General features: G+C 42.6%; 1 protein-coding gene across 7 annotated transcripts in view; it reads right to left on the bottom strand.

Moving 5' to 3' along the window:
• KAT2B (lysine acetyltransferase 2B) overlaps nucleotides 1-25,459 on the bottom strand; it is a 102,296-nt gene that overhangs the window by 64,968 nt on the left and 11,869 nt on the right. For 2 of the 7 annotated variants that reach the window (XM_036267507.1, XM_036267508.1), the window contains exons 1-2: nucleotides 6,448-6,540; nucleotides 4,435-4,561 (exon numbers count right to left, since the gene is read on the bottom strand). In XM_036267507.1, coding sequence (XP_036123400.1) covers nucleotides 4,435-4,561; nucleotides 6,448-6,525 — 205 coding nt within the window. In that variant the 5' untranslated portion in view covers nucleotides 6,526-6,540. Of the gene's footprint in view, nucleotides 1-4,434; nucleotides 4,562-5,079; nucleotides 5,179-6,447; nucleotides 6,541-11,012; nucleotides 11,089-17,367; nucleotides 17,517-25,459 lie in introns of those variants that run through there. The other 5 variants (XM_036267509.1, XM_036267510.1, XM_036267511.1 and 2 more) reach the window with 5 other exon arrangements.

Below are 25,459 nucleotides of genomic sequence, written 5' to 3'. Positions count from 1 at the left end.
AAAAAAAAGAAGTAATCTGCATGAATAAGAAAAGATGTCTGGAACTTGCTTAAAATACTCTGGCATAAAAAGAGGAAGGGGAAATGGCAGCTGCACATAACGTGATGGTAGAAGGTAGTTTATTAAACTATTCTTACTACTTTACATATGTTTGAGACTTTCCATAATAAAAAGCTTTTTAAGGGGGAGAGAGGAAACATCATCTCAGGAAAAAGGTTTTTCTATAGCCTTGATATTATTCTTTCTATCTTTATATATGTCTAAAACTTTCCATAATAACAAGTTTTTTAAAGGGAAGGGGTGGGATGTTTCTATCTCTCTCACCCTCTCACTTCCTCTCTCTCTACAGGATCAATAAAGGAAAATAAAGGGAAGGGGTGCCCTGGCTGGTTTGGCTCAGCGTTGTCCCCAGACCCACCCTCCCCCACACACAGACCAAAGGGTGGTGGGTTTGATTCAGGTCAAGGACACACCTTGTTTGTGGTTTGGTGCCCCCAACCCCCGCTCTCACCCTGGTTGGGGTGGTACAGGAGGTAATCAATCGACCATCCATGTCTGTCTATTTCTCTCTCCCCCCCCCCCCACCCCGACTCTGTCTGAAAATAAAAGGAAAAATATCCTCAGGTAAGGATTTAAAAAAAAGGGAAGGGGTGGGGGGAAGAAATGTAATCTCTGAAAAAAGTTTTCTACAGTCTATTGATATTAAGATATTATGGCATTCTGACTATGGAAAACAATATGGTGTTAACTCAAAAAATTAAAAGTTGAACTGCCATTTGACCCAGTGATCCTACTTCTAGGAATATACCCTAAAAAGCCTAAAAAACCAATCAGAAAGAATATATGTACCCCTATGTTCATAGCAGCACTATTTACAATTGCTAAGATCTGGAAACAGCCCAAGTGTCCATCAGTACATGAGTGGATAAAAAAGCTGTGGTACATGTACACAATGGAACACTATGTAGCTATAAGAAAGATCTCTTATCCTTTGAGACAACATGGAGGGACCTGGAGAGTATTATGCCAAGTGAAATAAGCCAATCAGAGAAAGACAAATATCACATGATCTCACTTATTTGTGGAATTTAATGAACAAAACAAGCTGATGAACAAAACAGACCCAAAGACGTAGAAGTAGGGTACAAAATGACAAACCTCAGAAGGGGGGACGGAAAGTGATAAACCACAAAACTTACGTGCATGTATGCGTAACCATGGACATAGACAACAATGCTAGGGGTGGGGAATATTGGGAGGAGGGTGTCAATGGAGGGAAAAAGGAGAAACATCTGTAACAAAACAATATATATATTGATAAATGAATCCCTATATGTTGACCCAGAAAAAAAAAGATACTGTGGCATTCTGGAAATAATTCCAAGAGTACTTGAAAAGGTGTTGATATTTTAATTTTAAGAAAGCAAACTGAAGAGGAACAGTGGAGGAAAGAGGGAAAAAAGAAGAAGGAGAAAATATTTTTAAAGCACCTATAATAACCCCAAGACCCTGAGAAAAATCACTGTCAGCAACTCAACATATATCCTTCCAGATCTCTTCCTGTTTACGTATAAGTGCCGTACTTTCTAAACTCATAAAATGAGGTTATACTCATGATGCTGTTCTTGAGTCAACATCCATGCATGGGGAATGACCACCTTCCATGTAGCTCTGTATGGCAGACACACTGAGAGATGGGGGAGTGAAACTCTGAACCAATACTCACAGGGAGGGAAGCTTTGGAACAGCAACACCCAGCAGCAACGTCTAGGACAGAAGGCTCAAACATTCCTGCCGCTGAGATCCTCTACTGAAACCTGGTTTCCCTCTGTTTTCAGCTTCAAAGAGCTACCACTACCCTTCTAATAAACACTGTTTTCTTATTTAAACTGTTGTTTGACCAGAAAGAAAAGCTCATAACATTGCAGTAATCTGCCAAGCATTGTTCTAAAATGTGTTATCTCATTTAATCCTTACAACAATCCCTGCAGTGGATACTATTATTAACTCCATTTTTTAACAGAGAAAACTGAGGTCCAGGAAGATTAAATAAAATGCTCCAACTCACAGCTACTGGGTATAGAGCCAGGATTTTTTTTTTTCTTTATTCATTTTAGAGAGAGAGGAAGGGAGAGGAAGAGAGAGATAGAAACATCAATGAGAGAGAACATCAATCGGCCACCTCCTGCATGCCCCCCACTGGGGATTTGGCCCACACTCAACCATTGAGCCACACCTGCTGGGCTAGAGCCAGGATCTGAATTCAGTCTGGCTGATCCTATAATTTCTAAATTATAAAACCTCCAATTAAGCTGCTTTATGACCTGGTTTTGTTGCTGTTGTTTTTAAATTTTCTTTATTGATTTTAGAGAGAAAGGAAGGGAGAGTGAGAGAGAGAAACACTGATGAGAGAGGACATTCAGTGGCCGTCTCCTGCATGCCCCCCACTGGGGATCGGGCCCACAACCTGGGCATGAGCCCCAACCAGGAATCAAACAGGCGACCTCTTGGTGCAGGGGTCGACACTCAACCACTGTTACAACGGCCAGGCTAACCTGTTTTTTGTTGTTGTTGCTGTTGTTGTTAAGAATATCTTTCCAAGTGGGAAAATACACCTTTTTCTAACAACCACATTAAATTTCGTAACATAGATTTTCATAATTTAACCAATTATCTCCTACATTGGAAGTCTAAGTTGTTTCCAGTTTTTTAATATCATGAATAAGTCTATAATGACTGTCCTATAGGCTAACTTGAAGGCACATCTTAACTTATATGTAGGTTACAGTTTTGGCATGGATTTGCCAGATAAAAGGATATGTACCTTTTTTCCCTCCATTCTATTATGTGTTGTCAAATAAGGGTATTTGTTTTCAAAGCCTGTTAAGAAATATAAAAGGGAACAAAGTTGGCTTTTCTTTGTGAAAGGCTGTTTCTGCCTTTGGCTATTCATGTGTGCTTACATGCTCAGAATGAAGACTGCTCAGCTAAGAAAAAAAAAGACTATAACAGAACCAAAAAGAAAAAGACTGTTTTTTAATGTTAATTGATGTAGGATAATCGGACTTTCCCAATCAATACCAAACACAGGTCAAGCTCAGTGCTCAAGGAGTTCCTGAGCCTGGCTTTTTATTGCATTATATTCTCCGAGGCAGCTCTAAAGGACCTTCACTGATGGGGGGGGGGGGGGGGCGGGGGGGGGCGGTCAATTATGAAAAGGGTAAGTGACAGAGTTGCTTCTGTAACTTCTGAAATCTTTCCTTTGCACTGGCTGCTTCAAAAAAATCAGAACTTACATTATTTTAGATAACAGTTAAACCAACACAATGATGTGATTATGAGTGTCTTTATTTCTTCTGTGAGATCAATGTTCTCAATTTCCTTTTTCAGGAGGTTACTCCAGCACAGTAACTTCCTGGGAAGATCACGCTATCTCCTATTTTTTTTTTGTTTTTTTGCTCTGGAAGTATTGAGATACTCTCCAGCTGAGTACAAAATACCACCTCAGACCCAGCCGAACTCCACGCTGACCTTGCAGGCTGATGCTGTACCCTTTGATATCAGCTGGAAGCTTGTAAGAAAGATAATGTCAAAAAGAAGCCACCTGCTTATAAATGGTCGGGTGGAAAATACAACTTTAGTGAGAATATTCTGCCCAGTATGTCCTTGCAACACTAGACAGTAAACTGGACATAAAGACATTCTTTGGGACACTGGATAACTGAAGGCAAAAACCTAAGTATAATCTTCCAAAATCCTTTATGAACTGGAATTTTAATATCTTGGGGAACTAATTACCCATTAACTTTTATCTATTCAAACAAAATTCAATTTAAAAAAATTTTATCCTAAAACAAGTTACAAGACAAGAACGTATTAGCACAGTCCAGTTGAGTAACTCTGGCAGAGTCTATCTTGCCGTAGTGACAATGATTATCTTTCAGGGACAGATAAAGTTGAAAGGGAAGCACAAGTAAACATTTACTGAACACAATCCCTGTGAAGAAAGAGCTACTAGATGCAGGAAACGAAAGAATATGGAGATAAAATGAAGCATTCCCAGAAAGTTCAGAGAATCAGAAAATAAGATCACAAACAAGTTGGCTGAGGTTTCAACCTAAGGGGTCAAAGACCCTCAGGTCCCCATCAGAATGAATCAGGACATGTTACACGTTATTCTATCTCGTGTGTCCACAGTTCATCTTACCTGGCCCTCCCCCAGGGGAACCAGCGCCTGGGGAAAGGGGGAAGAGTTAGGGCCAAAGTGCAGGGTTTGTGTCTCCCATGAAGCCCTCCCTCCCCAGCAAATTCATGAGGCTCTTTTGTTGTTGCCTCACATAGAGCAAGTCTGGTTACCCCACGGAATTCATGTCAGTTAGAACTTTCTGGCAACAGTGACATCACTGGCGTTTCCTGGAAGATTCAGGGACTCACCGAGGGCATGGCTACAACTCCGGCAGGATTCTGTCAGACTGACAATCATCTGCTGCAGATCGGCTCTGGGGGGAGTGGGAGACGGGTTGGGGTTTTTCCAGCCATTGCATTTACAAGACTCCTCGGCCTAAAAAAAAGGAATAAAGAGAGAGACAAAATTACGCAACAGGCAGCAACAGACTGAATGTTGTACATGAATGAGAATGAGAGCGGTACACGCTAGCTGTACGACAGCTACCCTCCCCATCCTGACTTCATAATCTTCTAGGTATACACAAGAAACAGAGAGAGACGAGGCAAAGAGGGTATCTGGTTCAAGCATTTGGGCTTTGCTGCTGTTTGTTTTCTGCTAGCTGGAATCTGAGGACTGCAGCTCAGACAGCAAACCCAGACACTCTGGTACCACTGCCCCAAGCAAATGTGCACGGAGTGGTCAATTCCAAGGAAGCCCATCCAGAAAGCTTCCCGAATCGACAAGCCGGACTCCTGTGGTCCCTGGAACACAGCTGGGGCACAGGCCACGGGAAGCCTGGCCAGCTCCAAGGCCCCAGCTGCAGGTCTGCCCCATGGACCAGAAGGGAAACCCTCGAAAATGAAGGTAGCAATCGGGGACACGAAGAGAGACATGCCCAACTGAAGCCACACCTGCAGGCTCTTCCAAGTCCTTTGTGGGCTCCTAGCTTTAGAAATGGAGAGGGCCTCATCACATAGTCTGGTTTCTACCTGTGTCTATTCCCGGGGTTCCTGTATAGAAAGAACACTATTTAAGCAGCGTTTGACAGAAATCTTCCTTAACTGTTTCCACAAGCTCTTCACACTTCTCTACCTTCTTAGGGAACAGTGAATGTGATTTAGCCTTTTTGTGGTGACTGGGTTATGAAGTGGAGGACAAGTGTGGAAAGATATCAATTATTTTCCATTACTCTACCAAGCTACCACACGGCATACTTGCAGGGCCACAAGGACTGGCAGGCTAGCATGCTCACATTGAATGATCCCGCCACTTATAATTCCTCTACCCATCCCCCGCTGCCCTTTACCATGTCATTGCTCTCACCATTTACTTACTGTTTCAAATTTTCTGTGGCTGGGCAACCAGAAACTTGTTAGAACAACACGTAACATATGTTGATTCATTCTGGGTGACAGCCTTCTAAAGTACACTGTCCGATACAGTAGCCACTAGCCACCAACGGCTACTGAGCACATGAAATGTAGCTAGCCCAAAATGAAATATACTACTCTAGATGTAAAACACATACCGGATTTAGAAGACCAGTGGAAAATAAAATAAAACCTCTCATTAATAATCTTCACATTAGTTACATGTTGAAACACTGGTATTTTAGATAACAGAGTTAAACAAAAGATATTAAAATTCATTTGACCTGTCTCTTTTTAACTTTTGAAATGTGGCTACCGGAACACTTAAAATTGCACATATGGTCCATATTATATTTCTACTGGACAGCACTGGTCTATAAACCAAATCGCATAGATTCTTGTGCTTGCGCTGGGTGTTAACTCTCTGAACTCTCAGAAGTCTTTTCTCCGTGTAGCTGCCCCACCCCACCCCCGCCACGTGCCAGATGGCTGAAGTTAGCAGAAGCCTGATCTGTAGAAAACTACAGAATGGCTGCTGCCTTGACCTCATACCGAAAATTCTCCAAAACAGGGATCGTTTCTGAAACATGTATACGTATAGAAGAGTAAGAGAAAAAGAATAACTGGCAAGGAAAGAAGGGCCAAGGTGGAAGAAGGAAAATCCTTTTCAGCGGGCACTGTGTATCTGGCAAGCCCCACCTGACGGCTTGTCACATTTCATCACGATGAACGTGGAGAAGGCAGGACCAAAGGAAGGACCTTTACCAGCAACCACAACAGCACAACCTCTAGTGAGTTGCTCCACTGACTCTCTCATTGGCCCAGGCACTAGGCAGGACCTGGCTGTTACCCCACTGCTCTGTTACTAAGCTGAGCTGCACCCTGAAATCCTCTGCAAGGAGTCATCACCTCTTCTGAGGCTGGAAAGGTCTCAGAGGCCATGCTCTTGAGGAGGATGCTCATGAGAACCTGTACCCGAGAAAGCATTCGTACAGTCTTGACAGAAATAGAGGACACCAGCCCCACTCTGGATCGCTCCTCTCCTGACAGTGGCCTCCCAAAGCCTCCGGCTTTTCTGAGCAGTTGGTTTGATCTGACTGCCCTTTCCAAAAAGGCCTGTGGTTAGACAAAGAAAAATGATGACAGAACAGTCCCAATAATGCAATTATGCATAGCGGACCAAACCTCAAAGGGAAAACTGTAATAGCCAGAACCTTTGAGTTTGGAGAAGAGCATTCTCAGCCAAAGGACTACTATGCATATTGAGTTATTCAACAGTATATACTGAGGGCCTACTAGGTGCCAGGTATGTTTCCTAGGTATGTAAGGAAAGAAGGATCCTGCCCTCGTGAAGATGACATGGGGGTGCTGGGGCATGAGAAAACAGGCAACACAAAGAAGTAAATTATACAGTATATTAGAAAGCGATAGCGCTATGAAATAAAAAATGAAGAGATGAGTAAAGGAGAATTGGGGGAAGGGTGGGATAGACTACAATTATGACTGGCCTTTTCAAGAAGGTGGCACTAGAGCCAAGACTTGATGGAGCAGAGGGAGTTGACCATTAGCTGTCTGGCGGAACAGCGTTCCAGGCAGAGGGAATGGCCAATGCAAAGGCAAGAGAATGTCTGGCTTGCTCTGCCAAAAGCAAAGACCAGCACGGCCAGAGCACAGTGAGTAAAGCAAGGAGCTGTAGATGGCGAGGTAGGTTGGGAGCGGAAGGAATCCTGTAAGGCCGAGCTCGCGGGTTGCTTGATCTGTTCTTATCTCTCAAACAGATCTTCCGAGTATGAAATAGGATAGGGACAAAACACGAAGTCATGAGGCAGATGTCTCCAAACTCATTTCTTTCTCTTTCACTTTCTCTTTCAGTCATTAGGGTAAAGCATTCCCACTTTGTTCTTTTCATTAAAATCAGTCACATGGCCCTGGCCAGTTTGGCTCAGCGGTTAGAGCGTTGGCCTGCGGCCCAGAGAGACCCGGGTTCGGTTCCCACTAAGGGCATGTACTTTGGTTGCAGTTTGTTCCCAGCCCTGGTTGGGTTGCGCAGGTGGCAGCCACTCAATGTGTCCCTTTCACGTCGATGTTTCTCTCTCTCTCTCTCTCTCTCCCCCTCCCACTCTATCTGATCAAAAATGGAAAAATGTCCTCGGGTGAGGATAAAGAAAAAAAGATCAGTCACGTGTGGCTCATTTGGTTGAGCACTGTCCCGTGCACCAAAGTGTTGCCAGTTCGATTCCCAGTCAGGGCACACACCCAGGTTGTGGGTTCAATCTCCCGTTGGGGTGGGCCTGGGAGGCAATTGATTGATGTTTCTGTCTCATATCAGTGTTTCTCTCTCTCTCTCTCTTTCTCTCCCTTTCTCTCCCTCTCCCTCCTCTCTCTAAAAATCCATAAGAGGCCCTGGCCAGTTTGGCTCAGCAGTTAGAGCATTGGCCTGCGGTCCAGAGAGACCTGGGTTCGGTTCCCACCAAGGGCACGTACCTTGGTTACAGTTTGTCCCCGGCCCTGGTTGGGTTGTGCGAGAAGCAGCCACTCGATGTGTCCCCTTCATTTTGATGTTTCTCTCTCTCTCTCTTCCTCTTTTTCCCTCCCACTCTATCTGAACAAAAAATGGAAAAATATCCTCAGGTGAGGATAAAAAAAAAAAATTTTAAATCCCTAAGAACATATTTTTAAAAAATACGTTTTTTAAAAAGCACTCATTGAAGCTAAAAAAAAGAAAAAAAAATCCATCTATTTTTCTGTCAGTGATTTACATGAGCAAGTCATCTTATTTCCATTTTCTTTTAACTTCTAGGTCAGGATGAACCATACATTCTATTACACAGGAAAGCACAATAATTACTAATACAATCCAGAACATATAAATTTCTTTGATATCCTGATGGGTACATACACATATGTGAACATGAATACTTTAGCCAAGACCCACCAAGGGGACACAGGATTCTCCTTAAATGATCATCAGGAAGCCACGTTGCTTAGGTAAGGGTTTCACTGCTTATTAAGGCCCAAGATTTACTTTAGGTTAGGAGTCAGGTGGGTAACGACTGAAGTTCAAAACTCCAAAGAATCATATTTAGGAGTCTGACCTCATTTGCTTCAGTAATCATTTTACTCTAGACAAACATGATGGATTTTGCATCTGGACACATTAGCAACCACAGCCTAAGTCTCCTGTGGCAGGTTGTCCATGGACAGTAAGTAAAACTGGCAGAAGCTATGTATGGTCCAGAATAAAACCAACCATAGCTAGCATTGTAACTGCGGGTCCTCATAGGTTCTCATAACTAGTTAGTTACGAAGTGAGCTAGTTAAGCATGAAGTTCCTTCATTACAAGGAAGCTTGAGAAGCCAACACACGCTGAATCAATCCTACTTCTATAGGAGAAGCCAGCAACCTTGACACAGCACCATTTTGTTTGGTTCGAAGATATGCATCCACAGGTAAGAACGCTCTCAGCACTGTGCTTGAGGTTGATGCCTGTGGGACATTATCACTGCTTTCCACACAAGACAATGCTAGGACTGGATTACCTCAGAACGCAGAGCTAACAGTGAACGTTTTCTCTGCATTTAGAGGGTGGGTGGGAAGAATGCAAAGGGAGAAGAAGAAGAGCAAACAAAATACGAACATCTCCTACCCTCCCTGTACCTCTCATCTCATCTACCTATTCTTGAAACACTGAGCACCTACTACATGTCAATCACAGGACCGGATACTGAGGACACAAGAAATCCCTGCAGAAATAAAATCTACCCAGTGGTTCTCAAACTTAGAGGAACACTGGAATTACCAGGGAGCTCCTTAAAGCTCAAAACCCACACCTGTCCCCAGACCAATTAAATCAGAATCTCTAGGTACAGGTCATAGGCATCAGTATTTTTTTAAGCTAGTGATTCCAATGTGTAGCCAATGTTGAAGATCTCTAATCTAAAAGAAAAGGATACTAGTAAGGGATCCATTAAAAAAACAACATGCTGGCCCTGGCCAGTTTGGCTCAGCGGTTGAGCATCAGCCTGCGCACCAGAGAGTCTCGGGTTCGGTTCCCGCTAGGGGCATGTACCAAAAAAACAAAACAAAAAAAAAACATGCTGGATCATATGACAGCTCTATTCTTAATTTTTTTTTTTTTTTTTAGGAATCTCTATACCATATTCCATAGTGGCTGCCCCAATTTACAATCCCACCAACAGTGCACAAGAGTTCCTTTTTCTCCACATCCTCTCCAACATTTGCTTTTTCTTGTCTTTTTAATAACAGCCCCTCTAAGAAGTGTGAGGTGATAATCTCATTGTGGTTTTGATTTGCATTTCTCTAATAGTTAGAAACGTTGAACGTGTTTTCATGTGCCTGTTGGCCAGCTCTATGTCTTTCTTAGAAAAATGTCTATTTAGATTCTCCGCCCTTTTTTTTTTTTTTTTTTGGTACGTGCCCCTAGCGGGAACTGAACCCAGGACTCTTTGGTCCGCAGGCCAATGCTCAACTGCTGAGCCAAACCGGCCAGGGTTCCGCCCATTTTTTAATCAGGTTGTTTTTTCTTGCTGTTGAGTTGTAAGAGTTTTTTATATATTTTGGATATTAGCACTTATTGAAAATATCACTTGTAAATATCTTCTCCTATTTGGTTGGTTGTCTTTTGGTTGTTTCCAATTCTGAGTTCTATGAAAACACTAATTCGAAAAGATATATATATATATGTACCCCTATGTTCAATGCAGCATTGTTTGCAATAGCCAATATAGGGGAAAACCTAAGTGCACACTGACGGACAAATAAAGGAGATATAGTGCGTCCTTGAAAGCATTAAGCTAAGTGATATAAGTCAGATGAAGAAGGACAAAAATTGTACAATTTTTCATATGTGTAATACAGAAAAAAAAGAATCAAACTAAACAAACACTTATGGATATGGACAACAGACTGGTGGTTACCAGAGGAGAAAGGGATGAGGGGAGGAATCAATGAATAAAGGGGGTCAAATGTATGGTGTGGATAGAAACTAAACTTCTGGTGGTAAGCACGCTACAGTATAGACAGATATCAAATTATAATGTACACCTAAGACATATAATGTTTTAAACCAATGTTAACTCAATTTAAAAAAAACCTGCCTTGGCTGGTCTGGTTGAATGGTTGGAGCATCGGCCCACATACCAAAGAGTAGCGGGTTCCATTTTGGTCAAGGGCACATACCTCGGTTGCAGTTCAGTCCCCGGCCCTGGTCAGGGTCCTACAGGAGGCAACCAATCGATGTGTCTCTCTCACATCAATGTCTCTGTCTGTATGTCTGTCCCCCTCCCCCCCCCAACACACACACCTCCACTCTGTCTGAAGATAAATAGAAAAATATCCTCAGGTGAAAAAAAAAAAAAAAATTCAACCTACATTAAAAACAAAAGGTTGCGACCCATTAACCTAGAATAGATAAAACTTAGAAATTATGTAAATCAAAAAGGTTGAGGTATACCTATTGTCCCGAAGCTCAGCTTAGCAGACAGATTTCCTGGAAATCATCCCAGGTGACCTTGCAGAAAGAGACTGGATCTTCTTGCAGCAAAGCCTAAGAACCAGAATGTTCTTTCAGAATATCCTGCCTTCCTCTGACAGCGGAGGAGCAAAGAAGCCAGGGATAGAGAAAAGTGCCGGAGGATAAGGGAGATATGAAGTTTGAAGCTATCCTCTACCACAAGAGAGAGGGACAAGAGTCTCTGGGGAAATGGGTCCTTGCTGAGCACCTGCAAGGGCTTCTCCCTTCCTCCACGGTCCCTCAACACTCTGCCCCAAACAACCCACAGCAGCAACAGAAGGAATAAAGGCAAAGTCATGGTCAGCAAAATGTTTCAGCTTAGGTGGAAGTTGGTAGAAAGTCTGCAAGTGACAGTATCAGTGACATGTTCAAGAGGGTAGGCCTTGCAGTTCTGTAAATATGGTTTTAAATCTGAATTCCAACCTGTATTAACTGGGTGAACCCTGAGCAAATCACTTAACCTCTCTCCAAGCTTCCCGATCTAGAAAATGCATATACAAATACCCTTCTCACAAGACTGTTGGCACATTAAGTAATTAACTGGGTAGGTACTGCATAAATGGAAGCAGTGATAAAGATGATGATGGAGTTGACAATGACATAATGTTAGGCGTGTCCTATTAGGTGAAGAGTGAGGGGGAGACAAGGACTTTATAAATCATGATGAACTATGACAGTTAATACTTTAAAGCAGTGGTTCTCAACCAATGGGTTGAGACCCCTTTGGGGGTCGAACGACCCTTTCACAGGGGTCACCTAAGACCATCGAAAACATACATTTCCGATGGTCTTAGGATCAGAGACATGGCTCCTCTATCCGTCTCCAGGAGGGTACGCCCACATACAACACGAGGAACTGTGTTAAAGGGTGGGACATTAGGAAGGTTGAGAACCACTGCTTTAAATTTAAAGCAAGGACTTGAAGAGGATGCAGCCACTGAAAGTAACTTGAGGATACCCCTGGCCCCAGCCACGAGGAAACAGGCCACAGCACTTACAAAACAAATGACTGGACAGTTTACAAACTAAAAGTTATGCTACTCACAGAATAAATCCCCTCCATTCCCACTACAGGTGATAATAATAGAAAGTCACTCAGGCAACTTTATCACAGAAATGCAAAAACAGACCATTTGAAACAAATAAATTACATCAACAAATTAAAGGGGGGAAAATCATTGCAACTGATACCCAAAAATTGCTTTTTATAAAATTCAACATCAATTTCTGATTTTTTTTAAAAAAGCAGCAAATTAGGTATAAAATAAAGTTAACCTGAAAACAAACATTACACTAGACAGACATAAAAATCATTCCTATTAAAGTTACCAAAAAAAAAAAAAAAGCCCTCAATATGTCTACTGTACTGGAAGTACACAAAAAGTTTAAAAATCGGTAGACAATTCTTAGACTTTATCAAAACTAACAAAGAAATTGATAAATTGATTAGATGTAACACCAACACATAAAACTCAGAAGCTTTTCTCCATATTGGCAATAACCACCTAGAAAATACAACTGCAAAAAATAATCCTGATAGAAAGTGTCATAAAATACTTAAATCTGCAAGGAGATGAGTACGTAAATTGTTCTTGATAAGAAGACTCTATATTGTAAAGATATCAATTCTCAAATAAATCCATAAGTTTTATAAACCAGATCAACTGAAAGAACATACATATTGAAATATCAATACCCAGAATATATAAAAGTCATCTATGACAATAAGCAAAAGGCACAGTCTGATAGAAAAAAAGAGAAATCCAGGTGATTCAAAGAAAAATGAATGCTAATGGCAAATCAACCTGTACAAAATGGTCAAAGTAACTAGTAACAGAGAAATGAACAATTAAAAGCCCTGTGAGATATTTCCTCACATAAAGTAGACTGGCAAAAAGTAAAAGGTTCACACTGATAACATAGTAAGTTGACCAAGATCTGAGGAAGCTTGCACACTCGTATTCTGTGTGTGGGAGAACACACAGGTACAGCCTTTCAGAAGCCAAATTCGAATGTTCGTGCCCTCTGCCCCATTGCCCTACTAGGAATCTCCTACAGAAACAATCACACGTGCTCAATGATCTTTGCATACCATTTTCCAGAGCAAAAGAAAACATGTCATCTAAGATTTGATCAATTGGAGAAAAATGTATTAAATTACCACAAACTATTATGCTACCTTTATCAAGAATAGGCTATTTGGCCCTGGCCGGTTTGGCTCAGCGGTTGGAGCGTCGGCCTGCGGTACAGAGAGACCCAGGTTCAGTTCCCGCTAAGGGCATGTACCTCGGTTGCAGTTTGTCCCCGGCCCTGGTTGGTCGTGCGGGTGGCGGCCACTCGATGTGTCCCTTCACATCGATGTTTCTCTCTCTCTCTCTCTCTCCCTCCTGCTCTATCTGAACAAAAAGTGGAAAAATGTCCTCGGGTGAGGATAAAAAAAAAAAAAGAATAGGCTATTTGTACTGACATAGAAACTCTCTAAATCCTTATAAATGGCAGGAAAAAAAAAAAAAAGACATGAATAAACAATTTAAATATGTATGTGGATATATAGAGGAACTAGATACATAAACACTTATGTGGGGTACTATGTATCCTTCTCTATGATATTCATATTTATAAGCTGCTTGCTAATTTTCTTTAACATTGATTTATCTAAAGGAAATATTCCAATGACAATAACACAGGCTCAGCATAAATCAGTTGGTGTGAGGAATGGTGGAAACCACATCCTTATCACAAACCACGTTGAAGAATTCAAGGATCCAAAACTTTTCTCCCTGCGAGTCTGCTTATAAAGCTCTCCTCCTCTCACTGAAGTCCAAGCCAAAAAATAACAAGCTTGCAATTCTTGGAGAGACAACACAGATTTTTAAAGATTTATAAATTTTAATTTCATTATTGCAACAGACTTACAGCAATCAGCCCAGAAAGAAATAGATGCCATTTCTTGTCTTAACTTGACAGAGAATAATGGCTGTGTTCATGGGGGCAGATAAATGGGTGGGTCACAAATCTCGTGGCAGAGAGATCTGTAATAATAAAGTCTTGTGTTTCCCTACTCAGTACAAAAATGTTACATCCCAAATATTAACCACACTTATTTAAGCTGCTAGTGATTGAAGTGCTTGATGAATTCCACCAACAATAAACACTGATGCTTAAAAATGTAACTAAACAAAGGACTTTTTTCTCAAAACGGGCTAACTTTGCTTCCCCACTGAGTCTGGGGATCCCAGTAGCTTTTACAAAGTAGATTTTTATTTGTTTTGTTCAGAACAATAGAGACTTTTTCCAAATGAATACAAAATTCCCTAAAAACTAAGAGGATGAAGGGAGAGAGAAAAAGAGCGAGGAAGAAAACACAGGGCAAAACACTGATGAACACAAAAGCTTCGTCAGACACACAGCACTCCAACTGTCTTGGCCAACAAATACATGGCAGCCAGCTACCCGTGGATGTCAAGTCTTTGAAAGGTGGCAGGTCCAAGTTGAGGTGCACTGTAAGTGTAAAATACACACTGGATCTCAGACTTAGTACAAAAAACAAAAAAACAAAAAAAAAAGAATGCTAAAATATCTCATTAAAAATAGTATACAGTGATTACATGTTATAATATTATTTTGGTACTGTGTTAAATAAAACATTAAATTCATGAAATTGAACTGTTGGTTTTTCTCACTTTTTTTTTTAATGTGTAGTGGGTTGAACAGTGTCCCCCAAAGTTCATATTCATCTAGAACCTCAGAACGGGACCTGATTTGGAAACAGATAGATTACTTAGGGTTCTTGAACTAAAATGAGCTTGGATTTAGACTGGGTTCAAAAACCAATAACTGGCCCTGGCCAGTTTGGTTCAGCAGCTAGAGAGCGTCGGCTCGCGGACCAGAGAGTCCGGGTTCAGTTCCCGCTAAGGGCATGCACCTTGGTGCAGTTTGTCCCCGGCCCCGATTGGGGTCGTGTGGGTGGCAACCAGTTGATGTGTCTCTCTCACATGGATGTTTCTCTTTCTCTCTTCCTCCCTCTCTCCCTCCCGCTCTATCTGAAGATAAAATGCAAAAATGTCCTCAGGTGAGGATGAAAACAAAAACAAAAACAATAACTGGTGTTTTTATAAGAGGAAGGAGAGGGAGATTTAGACACCAAGTCACAGACACACAGGGAAGACATGTGAAGACAGAGGCAGAGACTGACTGATACATCTACAAGGAACACCAAGGACTGCCAGGAGCCACCGGATGCTACAAAAAAGCAAGAAAAGATTCTTCCTAGAACCTTCAGGGGGAACATGGCCCTGGTGACACCTTGCTAGACCTCTGGCCTCCAAATCTGCAAATAAAGAAAGGAACTTTCTGTTAGTTAATCCACCCTGTTTGTGACCATTGGTTATGTTGGCCCTAGGAAACTAATACCTCTGGCTTCTTGAAAATGTTACATTACCTGTGATTTGTATTATATTCCCGTTGGACACCGCTGTACGATAGTTTAAAGGGAAGTCACTCTCAGCCCTGGCCAGTTTGGCTCAGAAATTAGAGCGTCAGCCCTCGGACTAATGAGTCTCAGATTTGATTCCGGTCAAGGGCACGAATCTCAGTTGCAGTTGTGCCCGGCCTTGGTCGGCCCTGGTCGGGGTTGTGTGGGAGACAACCAGTCGATGTATCTCTTTCACATCAATGTTTCTCTCTCTTTCTCTCTCTTCCTCCCTCCCTCCTTCCCTCTTTCCTTCCCTCCCTCCTTCCCTCTCTATCTGAAGATAAACAGAAAAATATCCTCAGGTGAGGATTAAAATAAATAAATAAAAATAAAAGAAAGGCATTCTCCAAAACCGAGTATTCACTATGGACCCTAACAGCTTAGGCACAGAACAGTCCCAAAGTCCTCAAAGAAAACCTAAGTGGTTCTAAGTGGTTCAAGTTAAACCCCACTGAGATTGCTGAAAGTCCCTGGGGCTTTGCTCACTTCTTTTAGAAAGTATTTTGGGCCCTGGCCAGTTTGGCTCAGTGGTTAGAGCATCGGCCTGTGGTCCGGAGAGAGCCGGGTTCGGTTCCCGCTGGGGGCGCGTACTTCGGTTGCAGTTTGTCCCCGGCCCTGGTTGGTCGTGCGGGTGGCAGCCACTCGATGTGTCCCTTCACGTCGATGTTTCTCTCTCTCTCTCCCTTACACTCTCTCCCTCCCACTCTGTCTGTACAAAAAATGGAAAAATATCCTCGAGTGAGGATAAAAAAATAAAAAAAAGTATTTTGGGTAGGATATAAAAAGTACTTCCTACATGTATACATATATCATGGGACATTTTGAAAGCTAAGTGCACAAAATTTTTAATACATGTGGGACTTACTGCCCAATGTACCAAAGAGGACACCGTAAGTCCTTTAGAAAGCATCCAAACCGTATCTATCCTTCGGCTGCCAGCAAAAGCATTTTCTGCCAAATGTTCCAAGTTGCTGCCACCGTGCTCTCTGCCCTGGCCCTCCTATCTCCCTCCCATATGTTCAGGCCCAGCCACTGTTCTGTGAGATAAGCGGTCTCTCTTCAAAACACCTTTCCATGTCTCTCCTTAATTAGGCAAGACAGCTGCTGTCTCAAGGAACTCCCAAGGGGAATGGCCTTGCAGCTTTAACAAAGTACCAGCTGAAGGACAGCCTTTTAGGGAGTGTGCTGCCAAGCCAATTACTGCAGCAGCTAGCAACCTGGGCACAAGGAGGGGAAGGCTACCCAGATGACTTCACCTCCCCCAAGAGCACGTCTCTGCAGACGTGGCAGAACCACGAGAGAAGAGGCCACCGCATTGCTTTCGAGGGGGTAGGGTCAGAATGTTTATGCCGCAACAGGATCCAAGATTAGAGGTCAGAGAATGCAACAGACTGTGTCGCAGGGTGCAGGAGCCAGGATGGATGATGAGAAGGAAGCTTACCTGGATAAACAAGTAATCATGACCCAGATGACAGGCAAGGAGTAGGGCGCCCGAAGTTCACTCCGTGTGGATGAGTAAGATGGATGTGAAGATATCTGGGTAACATCCAGAACAAAAGAAAGACAGCCAAGCTGTCTAGCAAGATTCTGTCATGCTTAAAATACTGGAAAGTCACTATTTGCTGGAATAACTCAGTGACAGGGGTGTCCCACAGCAAGTACACACGGACAGGAAATTTATGGAGTAAAAGTGTGAATCCAACAATTAGTAAGCACGTAAAATGAGAAAAGCACTTGAATATTTGTGTGAGGAAGGTATTAATTATTCCCATTATTCAGAAGATCTAAGATTCTGAGGATCAAAGATGTTAAGAGACTTGCCTGAGCGTATTCAGTCCACCCTGCAGAAGAACTGAGTGTTGGCAGATGATTGGTTCTGTGTCTGTGTGTGGTCTTCACTCTATTTTACGACCTCTTGCCCCAGGCTGGACAATGGCAGAATGTTTAAAAGTCAAGGACCAAAACAACAGTGAGATACAACTTCACACCGACTGGGATAACTACAATCAAAAGAGCAGATAACAACAAATGCTGTCAAGGTCGGAAAGGGAGGGGAATCCCCATACAATGTTGGAGGGGATATAAAATGGTGCAGCCATTTTAGAAAACAGTTTGGCAGTTTCTTAAAAAGGTATACATAGACCAGTGAAAACAGAATAGAGAGCCCAAAAATAAATCCTCACATATATGGTCAAATGATTTTCAACAACGGTGCCAAGACCATTCAATGAGGAAAGGGGAAGGATTTCCAACAAATGATGCTGAAAAAACTGGACATTCACAGGCAAAAGAATGCAGTTGCTGGTCCCTTACCTGACACCATATACAAAAATTAACTCCAAATGAATCAAAGCCCTAAACCTAAAACTATAAAACTCTTCAAATAAAACCTAGGAGAAAAGCTTCATGACATTGAATTTGGCAATCTTAGAATACAACACCAAAATCACAGGCAACAAAAGAAAAAAATAAATAAACTGAACAATCAAAAATAAAGACCTGTGAGCATCAAATAATCAACAGAGTAAAAAGGCAACCCATAAATGGGAGAAAATATTTACAAATCAAATATCTGATAAGAGGGTTAAAATCCAAAATATATGTTAACAAAAACAAAAACTACAACTTTACAACAAAAAATAAACAACCCAGTAAAAAGAACAAAAATAGGCAAAGAACAAAAGACATTTCTCCAAAGATACCCAAATGACCAACAGGCACATGAAAAGGTCTTCACCCTGGCTGATTTGGCTCAGCGGTTAGAGCGTTGGCCTGTGGTCCAGAGAGACCCGGGTTCGGTTCCCGCTAAGGGCGTGTACCTCGGTTGCAGTTTGTCCCCGGCCCTGGTTGGTTGTGCGGGTGGCAGCTACTCGATGTGTCCCTTTCACATCGATGTTTCTCTCTCTCTATCTTCCTCTCTCTCCCTCCCACTCTATCTGAACAAAAAATGGAAAAATGTCCTTGGGTGAGGATAAAAAAAAAATCAATAAAATCAAATTAAAAAAAAAAAAAAGAAAAGGTCTTCAATATCACTAATCATTAGAAAATGCAAATCAAAACCACGATGAAATACCACCTCACATATTAAAATGGCTATTATCAAAAACACAGAAAAATGGCCCTGGCCAGTTTGGCTCAGCGGTTAGAGTGTCGGCCCACGGTCCAGTGAGACCCGGGTTCAGTTCCTGCTAAGGGCATGTACCTTGGTTGCAGTTTGTCCCCGGTCCTAGCTGGGTCGTGCGGGTGGCAGCCACTCGATGTGTCCCTTTCACGTCGCTGTTTCTTTCTCTCTCTCCCTCCCATTCTATCTAAAGAAAAAATGGAAAAATGTCCTCAGGTGAGGATAAAAAAAAAAAAAAAAAACACAGAAAAACAAGTGCTAGCAAGCACGTGGAAAAATTGTAACCCTTGTGCACTCTTGGTGGAAATGCAAAACAATGTAGCCACTATGGAAAATAGTATGATTTTCCTCAAAAAAATTAAGAATAGAATTACCATATGATCCAGAAACTCCATTTTGGGGTATATACCCAAAAGAACTGACAGCAGGTACAAATACTTAGTATTTGTACCCCAATGTTGATTATTTACAACAGTCATTCATAAGGCAGAAGTGACCCAAGCATCCACTGACAGATGGGTGGAGAAGCAAAATGTAGTATATGCACAATGGAATATTATTCAGCCTTAAAAAGAAAGGAAATTCTGACACGTGCTACAACATAGATGAACCTTGAGGACATTATGCTAAGTGAAATCAGCCAGTCAAAGGAGAAGTACTGTATGATTCCACTTATCTGAAGTACCTAGAGTAGTGAAATCACAGAGAAGGAAAGTAGAATGGTGGTGCCAGGAGCTGAGGTGTGAAAAGAAATAGGGAGTTACTGCTGAAGGGGTATGGAGTTTAGTTTGTTTGTTTGTTTGTTTTTTTATCCTCACCCAAGGACATTTTTTCATTTTTTGTTCAGATAGAGTAGGAGGGAGAGAGAGAGAAACATCGATGTGAAAGGGACACATCAAGTGGCTGCCACCCACACAGCCCAACCAGGGCTGGGGACAAACTGCAACAGAGGTACGTGCCCTCAGCAGGAACCGAACCCGGGTCTCTCTGGACCACAGGCCGACGCTCTACCCACTGAGCCAAACCAGCCGGGGCTGGAGTTTAGTTTTGTAAGATGAAAACAGTTCTGTGGATAGTGGTGATGGCTACACAACAATGTGAATTACTTGATGCCACTGAGCTGCACAGTTAAAAATCGTTAAGATAGTTCACTGTTTAATTTTACATGATGTGTATTTTACAAGTAAAAAAAATGGTTTTTAATGTTAAACATAAACTTATCACATGACCCACCTAACCTACTCCTAGTATCTAACCCATGAGAAATGAAAACATACATCCACACAAAGAATACACAGAGGTGTTCACAGCAACATCCTTCGTACTAGCCAAACAGTGGAAAGAACCCATGTGCCCATCAACTGGTGAATGCATACACAAAATGAGGCACATCTATATATTAGAACATTACTTGGCAATAATAAAAGAATGAAATGCTGATAATGCTACAACCTGGATGAACCTCAAAAAACAGCAGAAGAACCCGGCCACAAAAGAACACATGTTGTATAATTCCATTATAGGAATGTCCAGAAAGGGTCAATTTGTAAAGATAGTAAGTGGATTAGCAGACTGGGGTTGGGGGTACAAATGGGGTTAACCACAAATGGACACAAGAATATTTTGGGGGTGAAAGAAACATTCTAAAGCTGGATTATGATAATTATGCAACTCAATTTTCTAAAAAACATTGACCTGTACACTTAAAATCAGAGAATTTTATGGCATATATAAAGGTATTTATGGCATATATGAGGTATTTATTATACCTCAATAAAGTTGATTTTTTGTTTGTTTTTAAGAATAGTTATTGATTTTTAGAGAGCAAGGAAGGGATAGAGAGAGAAACATCAATGTGAGAGCATAACATCGACCGGTTGCCTCCTGCATAAGCCCTACAGGGGATCGAGCCTGCAGCCTAGCATGTGCCCTTGACCAGGAATTGAACCAGCAACCTTTTGGTTCACTGGATAACACCCAATCAACTAAGCGACACAGGCCAGGGCAATAAAGCTGTTTTTTAAAAAGGCAAGAACTAAAAAAAATAAAAAGGCAAGAACCATAAGCAACTTAATCATCACTTCGAATATGGGTCTCCTGCAAAGTGGCCTCAAAGTTGAGGGTTAATTTCTCCTCACAAATTAAAAAGCTTAATAAATTACATTTAGGGGGAGAAAGAAAAAAAAGACCACCACATGGGGTTCTCCATCTGTCCTTTTCTGATCTAAAAAAGCAACAGAAGTTACAGCATCTAGGTGGCCACATCTCCACCGTCAGAATTTGTCTCAGCAGGAGAGAAATAGCAAGTAACAGGAATAAGTGAGTCATAAAGTAGGTTGCCCTGTTTTTAAAATCAGTGGAGAGTTTGAAACAATCAAAACTTGCTAATAATAAGGCCGTGTTACTGGTGCTCCTTTTGGGCTCCCTCACTCAACACCTTTGACTTGCTGACATCCAACTTTCTGGGGTGTTCACAAATTCATCCGAGCTTAGCTGAATCTAACGTGCATTTCTGCACAGCGATTCAAGTTCCCCTCCTTGAACTGCGGTATAAAACATAAGCTGCAGTGCAGGGTGAGGGAGGGGAGACTAACAACGTCTGGAAATGATTAAGAGGGGTGAGGAGTGAAACTGGGGATGGGGAGGTTTGGGGTAAGAGGGTTTACATATTCATTTGCTACCACTGTGAGCTGTCTGAATCTTCCTTTTAATGGAGTGCGTATATTACTTAGATAAAAAATCGTTTAATCCTACTTGAAAAGCACACCACCACCTGGAGTCTGCTGTATGCAGCTGTGATCCCGATAAATGTTCTCTTTGCAAGTGAACGGCCTTGGAAGCAGTCTGAATGATGCTCTGGTGATTTCCAGCCGTGCTTCTCCAACTTGAACGGCTCAGGAATCCCCTAGGAAATCTTGCTGGAATGCAGATTCAGATTCAGCAGGTCCAGAGTGGGGCCCGAGATTCTGCATTTCTTTTTTTTTTTTTTAATCCTCACCTGAGGACATTTTTTTCGTTTATTTTGTTCAGTTAGAGTGAGAGGGAGAGAGAGGCAGAGAGAGAAACATTGTCATGAAAGGGACACATCGAGTGGTTGCCACTTGCGCGACCCAACCAGGGCGGGGGACAAACTGCAACCGAGGTACGTGCCCTTAGCGAGAACCGAACCCGGGTCTCTCTGGACCGCAGGCCGACGCTCTAACCGCTGAGCCAAACCAGCCAGGGCAGCATTTCTAAAGAGTTCCCACTTTGAGGAAACACTTTGAGTAGCAAAGGAAGGGGGAAGAAATGGCCCGATGGATGTGGGTGTCCGTAACAGCTCGCCTCTCCCTCCGTGAGCTTTCCGTAGACAGCTTCAGTGTAAATGGCTAAGTAATCCTTTCTGGGACATAAACCCTCTCTTTTTTTCTCCACTGTGTGACAATCCTTCCAGGTCACCCAGTTGTACATGGGAGGCCAGCAGACACCATCAAGCTATAGGTCGAAAGTGGGATTTGAGAAATCTGAAAGTGAGAACCGAACTGGGAGAAAAGATCACAGAGCTAACAGCAGCAGCAGTGTCTCTGAACACCTTAATTAGGAGTGCCATTTTGGTCTGGACAACCACAAGAAACAAACAAACAAATTGAAGACAGTGGTCAAGGACACAGAGAGAGAACAGAGTCAAGTCATGAAGAAATGACCCAGGGCAAAGCAAACCAGGTACACACACGCTATTTGAGAGCTCACCTTCCATGCTCTCTAAGATTAGTTCAACATCTAAACAACAGAAAACCATCAGGACGTCCCTGTCTGGAGGAAGTCCTAGTACCTGTGCTGGAGGTGAATAAGGAACTGTCCTCTTTATGCTAAACAATCACGTCTGACTGAATCAAGGACCCAGGACTTTCAGAAATATCTCAGAAGGTGCTAGAGTGACTCCGGTGCTACTAAATGTCCTAAGGGTGGGCCAGACCCTTCATTACATCTGAGTCACCTCTCCAGGACCAAAGCCAAACATGCACCACCCCTGAAGGGCCTCGAGAGATCCTGAGTGACAGCAGGGCCAAAAACTGAAGTCCCAGACACTAAATCCAAGATACTTCCTGGAATCTCGTTAAATACACACATATCCACCTGGCCGGTGTGGCTTAGTGGGTGAGCACTGACCTATGCACCAAGAGGTCGCCAGTTCAATTCCCAGTCAGGGCACATGCCCAGGTTGTGGGCCCGATCCCCAGTGGGGGGCATGCAGGAGGCAGCCAATCAATGTTCTCTCTCATTGATGTTTCCATCTCTCTCTCTCCCCCCATCCTCTCTCTCTAAAATCAATACAGAAAAAATATTTTTAAAATAACAATAATAATAAATCCACACACATCCAATCTCAAGACTTGATCGGTGAACTTGCCAGCGCAGTCAGCTCAGTCTTCAACACACTGGAAAGATTTGTCAAACTGTTTGGCTGGCACTGAGCAGCCCAGACAACCAGCTGACTAACAGGATATTTCACTCTTCAGCCTGTTGTTTTGGCACCAAATCAACCGGGATGAGCAAAATAAACAGCGCCATATATGTTGCTTCCTTGGACAGCTCACAGCCTCATGGTATCAGTCATTATCTGGGCTGATGACTCGCAAATACCCATAAGCAGCCCAACCTGCATAACAGAACTTCAGTTCACATTCTCAACTGCCTACTCTGGCAGGTCCGCCCAGTGAGTTTTACATTAAGGCTTGCCCTCAACTCAAATGCCCCCCTTCCAACTATCCTGTTCTCTCGGATGGCATCACTGTTCTCCCACCTCCTGGGGCTCAGGTCATTTGCATTCAATGCCCTCACCCTTGGCTATCTGATTTTTCTTTCAAAGGCTCTCCCAGATGTATATCTTCTCCATTCTATAGGATCCCAGGTCAGGCCCTTAATAACCAATTACAAGACATAGTCCCCCCCCTCCTCTGCAATACCCTCCCATGCCCAGCCCCCCTTCTAGCACCCACTGTCTAAGACATCATTCAAGTCTAAAAAGCCATTTAAGAACATTGAGCATTTCTGTTTGATACTTTCCAAGGAAATTTTTGCCTGCATCATCTTTTCCCTTCCTCACAAACCCATAGAACAAGTAATTCAATGCTTAGAGAAGGGGTGTGGCTTGCCTGAGTTCACCCAGCTGGCAAAGGAGCAAGGAGCCAAAACCTAGAACTCCTCGCTGGCTCGCTAAGGATCTTGTGTCTCCTCCTTCTTAAAGCGCAAAGACATATTCTCAAGTGGATTCGGTTCAAAATTTTCTCCCTGAAATTCAAAACCTTCCATCAACTGATTTAGTTCTTCCTTACCCAGTGGATCCTATTTCTCCCTATTCCTGTTTACTTGTTTTTTCATTTTTCTCTAATTTGGCTAGTCTCTTTTGTAAGCTCAATAATTATGATTTAGCACTGCTTTTCACTGTAATAGAAGCTACCATTTCCTGAATGTTCAAGATACTATACTAAACAGCTAAGTAAATTATCTCATTTTATCATCAAAACAACATTTGACTACTAAGAGAGCTACCTATTTTAACATATTCCCAAAAGAATTCTTGATGCCCATCCACCCCAAACCTGCTTCCCCCATGGTCTTGCCCATCTTAGTAAATACAACTGCCATTCTTTCAGATGCTCAGACCAACAACCTAGATAGGAGGTTCATTTCTGTCTTTTATTCATGTCAGTCACCTCCAACGACAAATCAAATCCCTTTGCCGCCACACTTAGGGCCCCAAGCTGTCTACATCTCACGCCCTCCGCTCCTACCACCCTCAGTCAAGCCCCACTATCCACGTATACCCAGAATGCAATAACGCCAACTGGCCTTTTCCTACGCTTTCTCTTATATACTGTATTCTTCCCAAAGCAGCCAAAGTGGATGCTTTAAAATGCAAATCTAGCCCAACCAGTGTGGCTCAGTGGATTGAGCATCCTCGCATGGACTGAGAGATCCCGGCTCAATTCCAGGTCAGGGCACATGCCCAGGTTGTGGGCCCGATCCCCAGTAGGGTGCATGCAGGAGGCGGCCAATCGATGTTCTCTCTCATCAATATTTCTCTCTCCCTCTCTCTTTCTCTCTCTCTAAAATCAATAAAGAAAAAAAATTTTTTAATAAAGAAAAAACATTTTTTTTTTAATAAAATGAAAATCTAATCTGAATCCATTGGAAACAGCCCAGATGTCCATAACAAGTGAATGGATAAACAAACTGTGGTACATCCATACAGTGGAATACTCAGCAACAAATAAACTGACACATGCAACAACATAGATGTACCCCAAATATACTGAGTGAAGAAGAGAATGTACCATGTGATACTGTTTATATGCAATTCTAGAATATCAAAACTAACCTAGGATGACACAAAATTTAGCCCAGTAGCTGCCCCTGGGGGACAGGGATCTGAATGGCAATAAGCAGGAAGGAACTTTCTGGGGCAATGAAAATATGTGGTGTCTTGATATGCATTTGTCAAAACAGACTGGAAGCAAAGATCAGATCATTTCACAGTGTGAAAATTACTTTGGCAATCTGTCCCCCATCTACCTCTTCCAATGCTTCTCCTGCACTTGCCCCTGGCCCCACCCCCACCCCCGGCCTGTCCCCAGCTAGCCACAAGGGTTGCCTGGCAGCCCTGATTGGGTCTGAGGGTCTTCGCACTCCCCACCTGGCACCCTCCCTCTTGGCTTCACTCAGGCCCCAGATCCTGTCCCCTCTGCAGAGACCTTTCAGGCACATCTGAAAGAACTCCCCAGGCACTCTCATTTACTTGTTTTCATTCTC

Source organism: Molossus molossus, unplaced genomic scaffold, assembly GCF_014108415.1.
Source record: "Molossus molossus isolate mMolMol1 unplaced genomic scaffold, mMolMol1.p scaffold_m16_p_18, whole genome shotgun sequence".
Lineage (NCBI taxonomy): Eukaryota > Metazoa > Chordata > Mammalia > Chiroptera > Molossidae > Molossus > Molossus molossus.
This window is presented reverse-complemented; position numbering and strand designations above follow the sequence as displayed.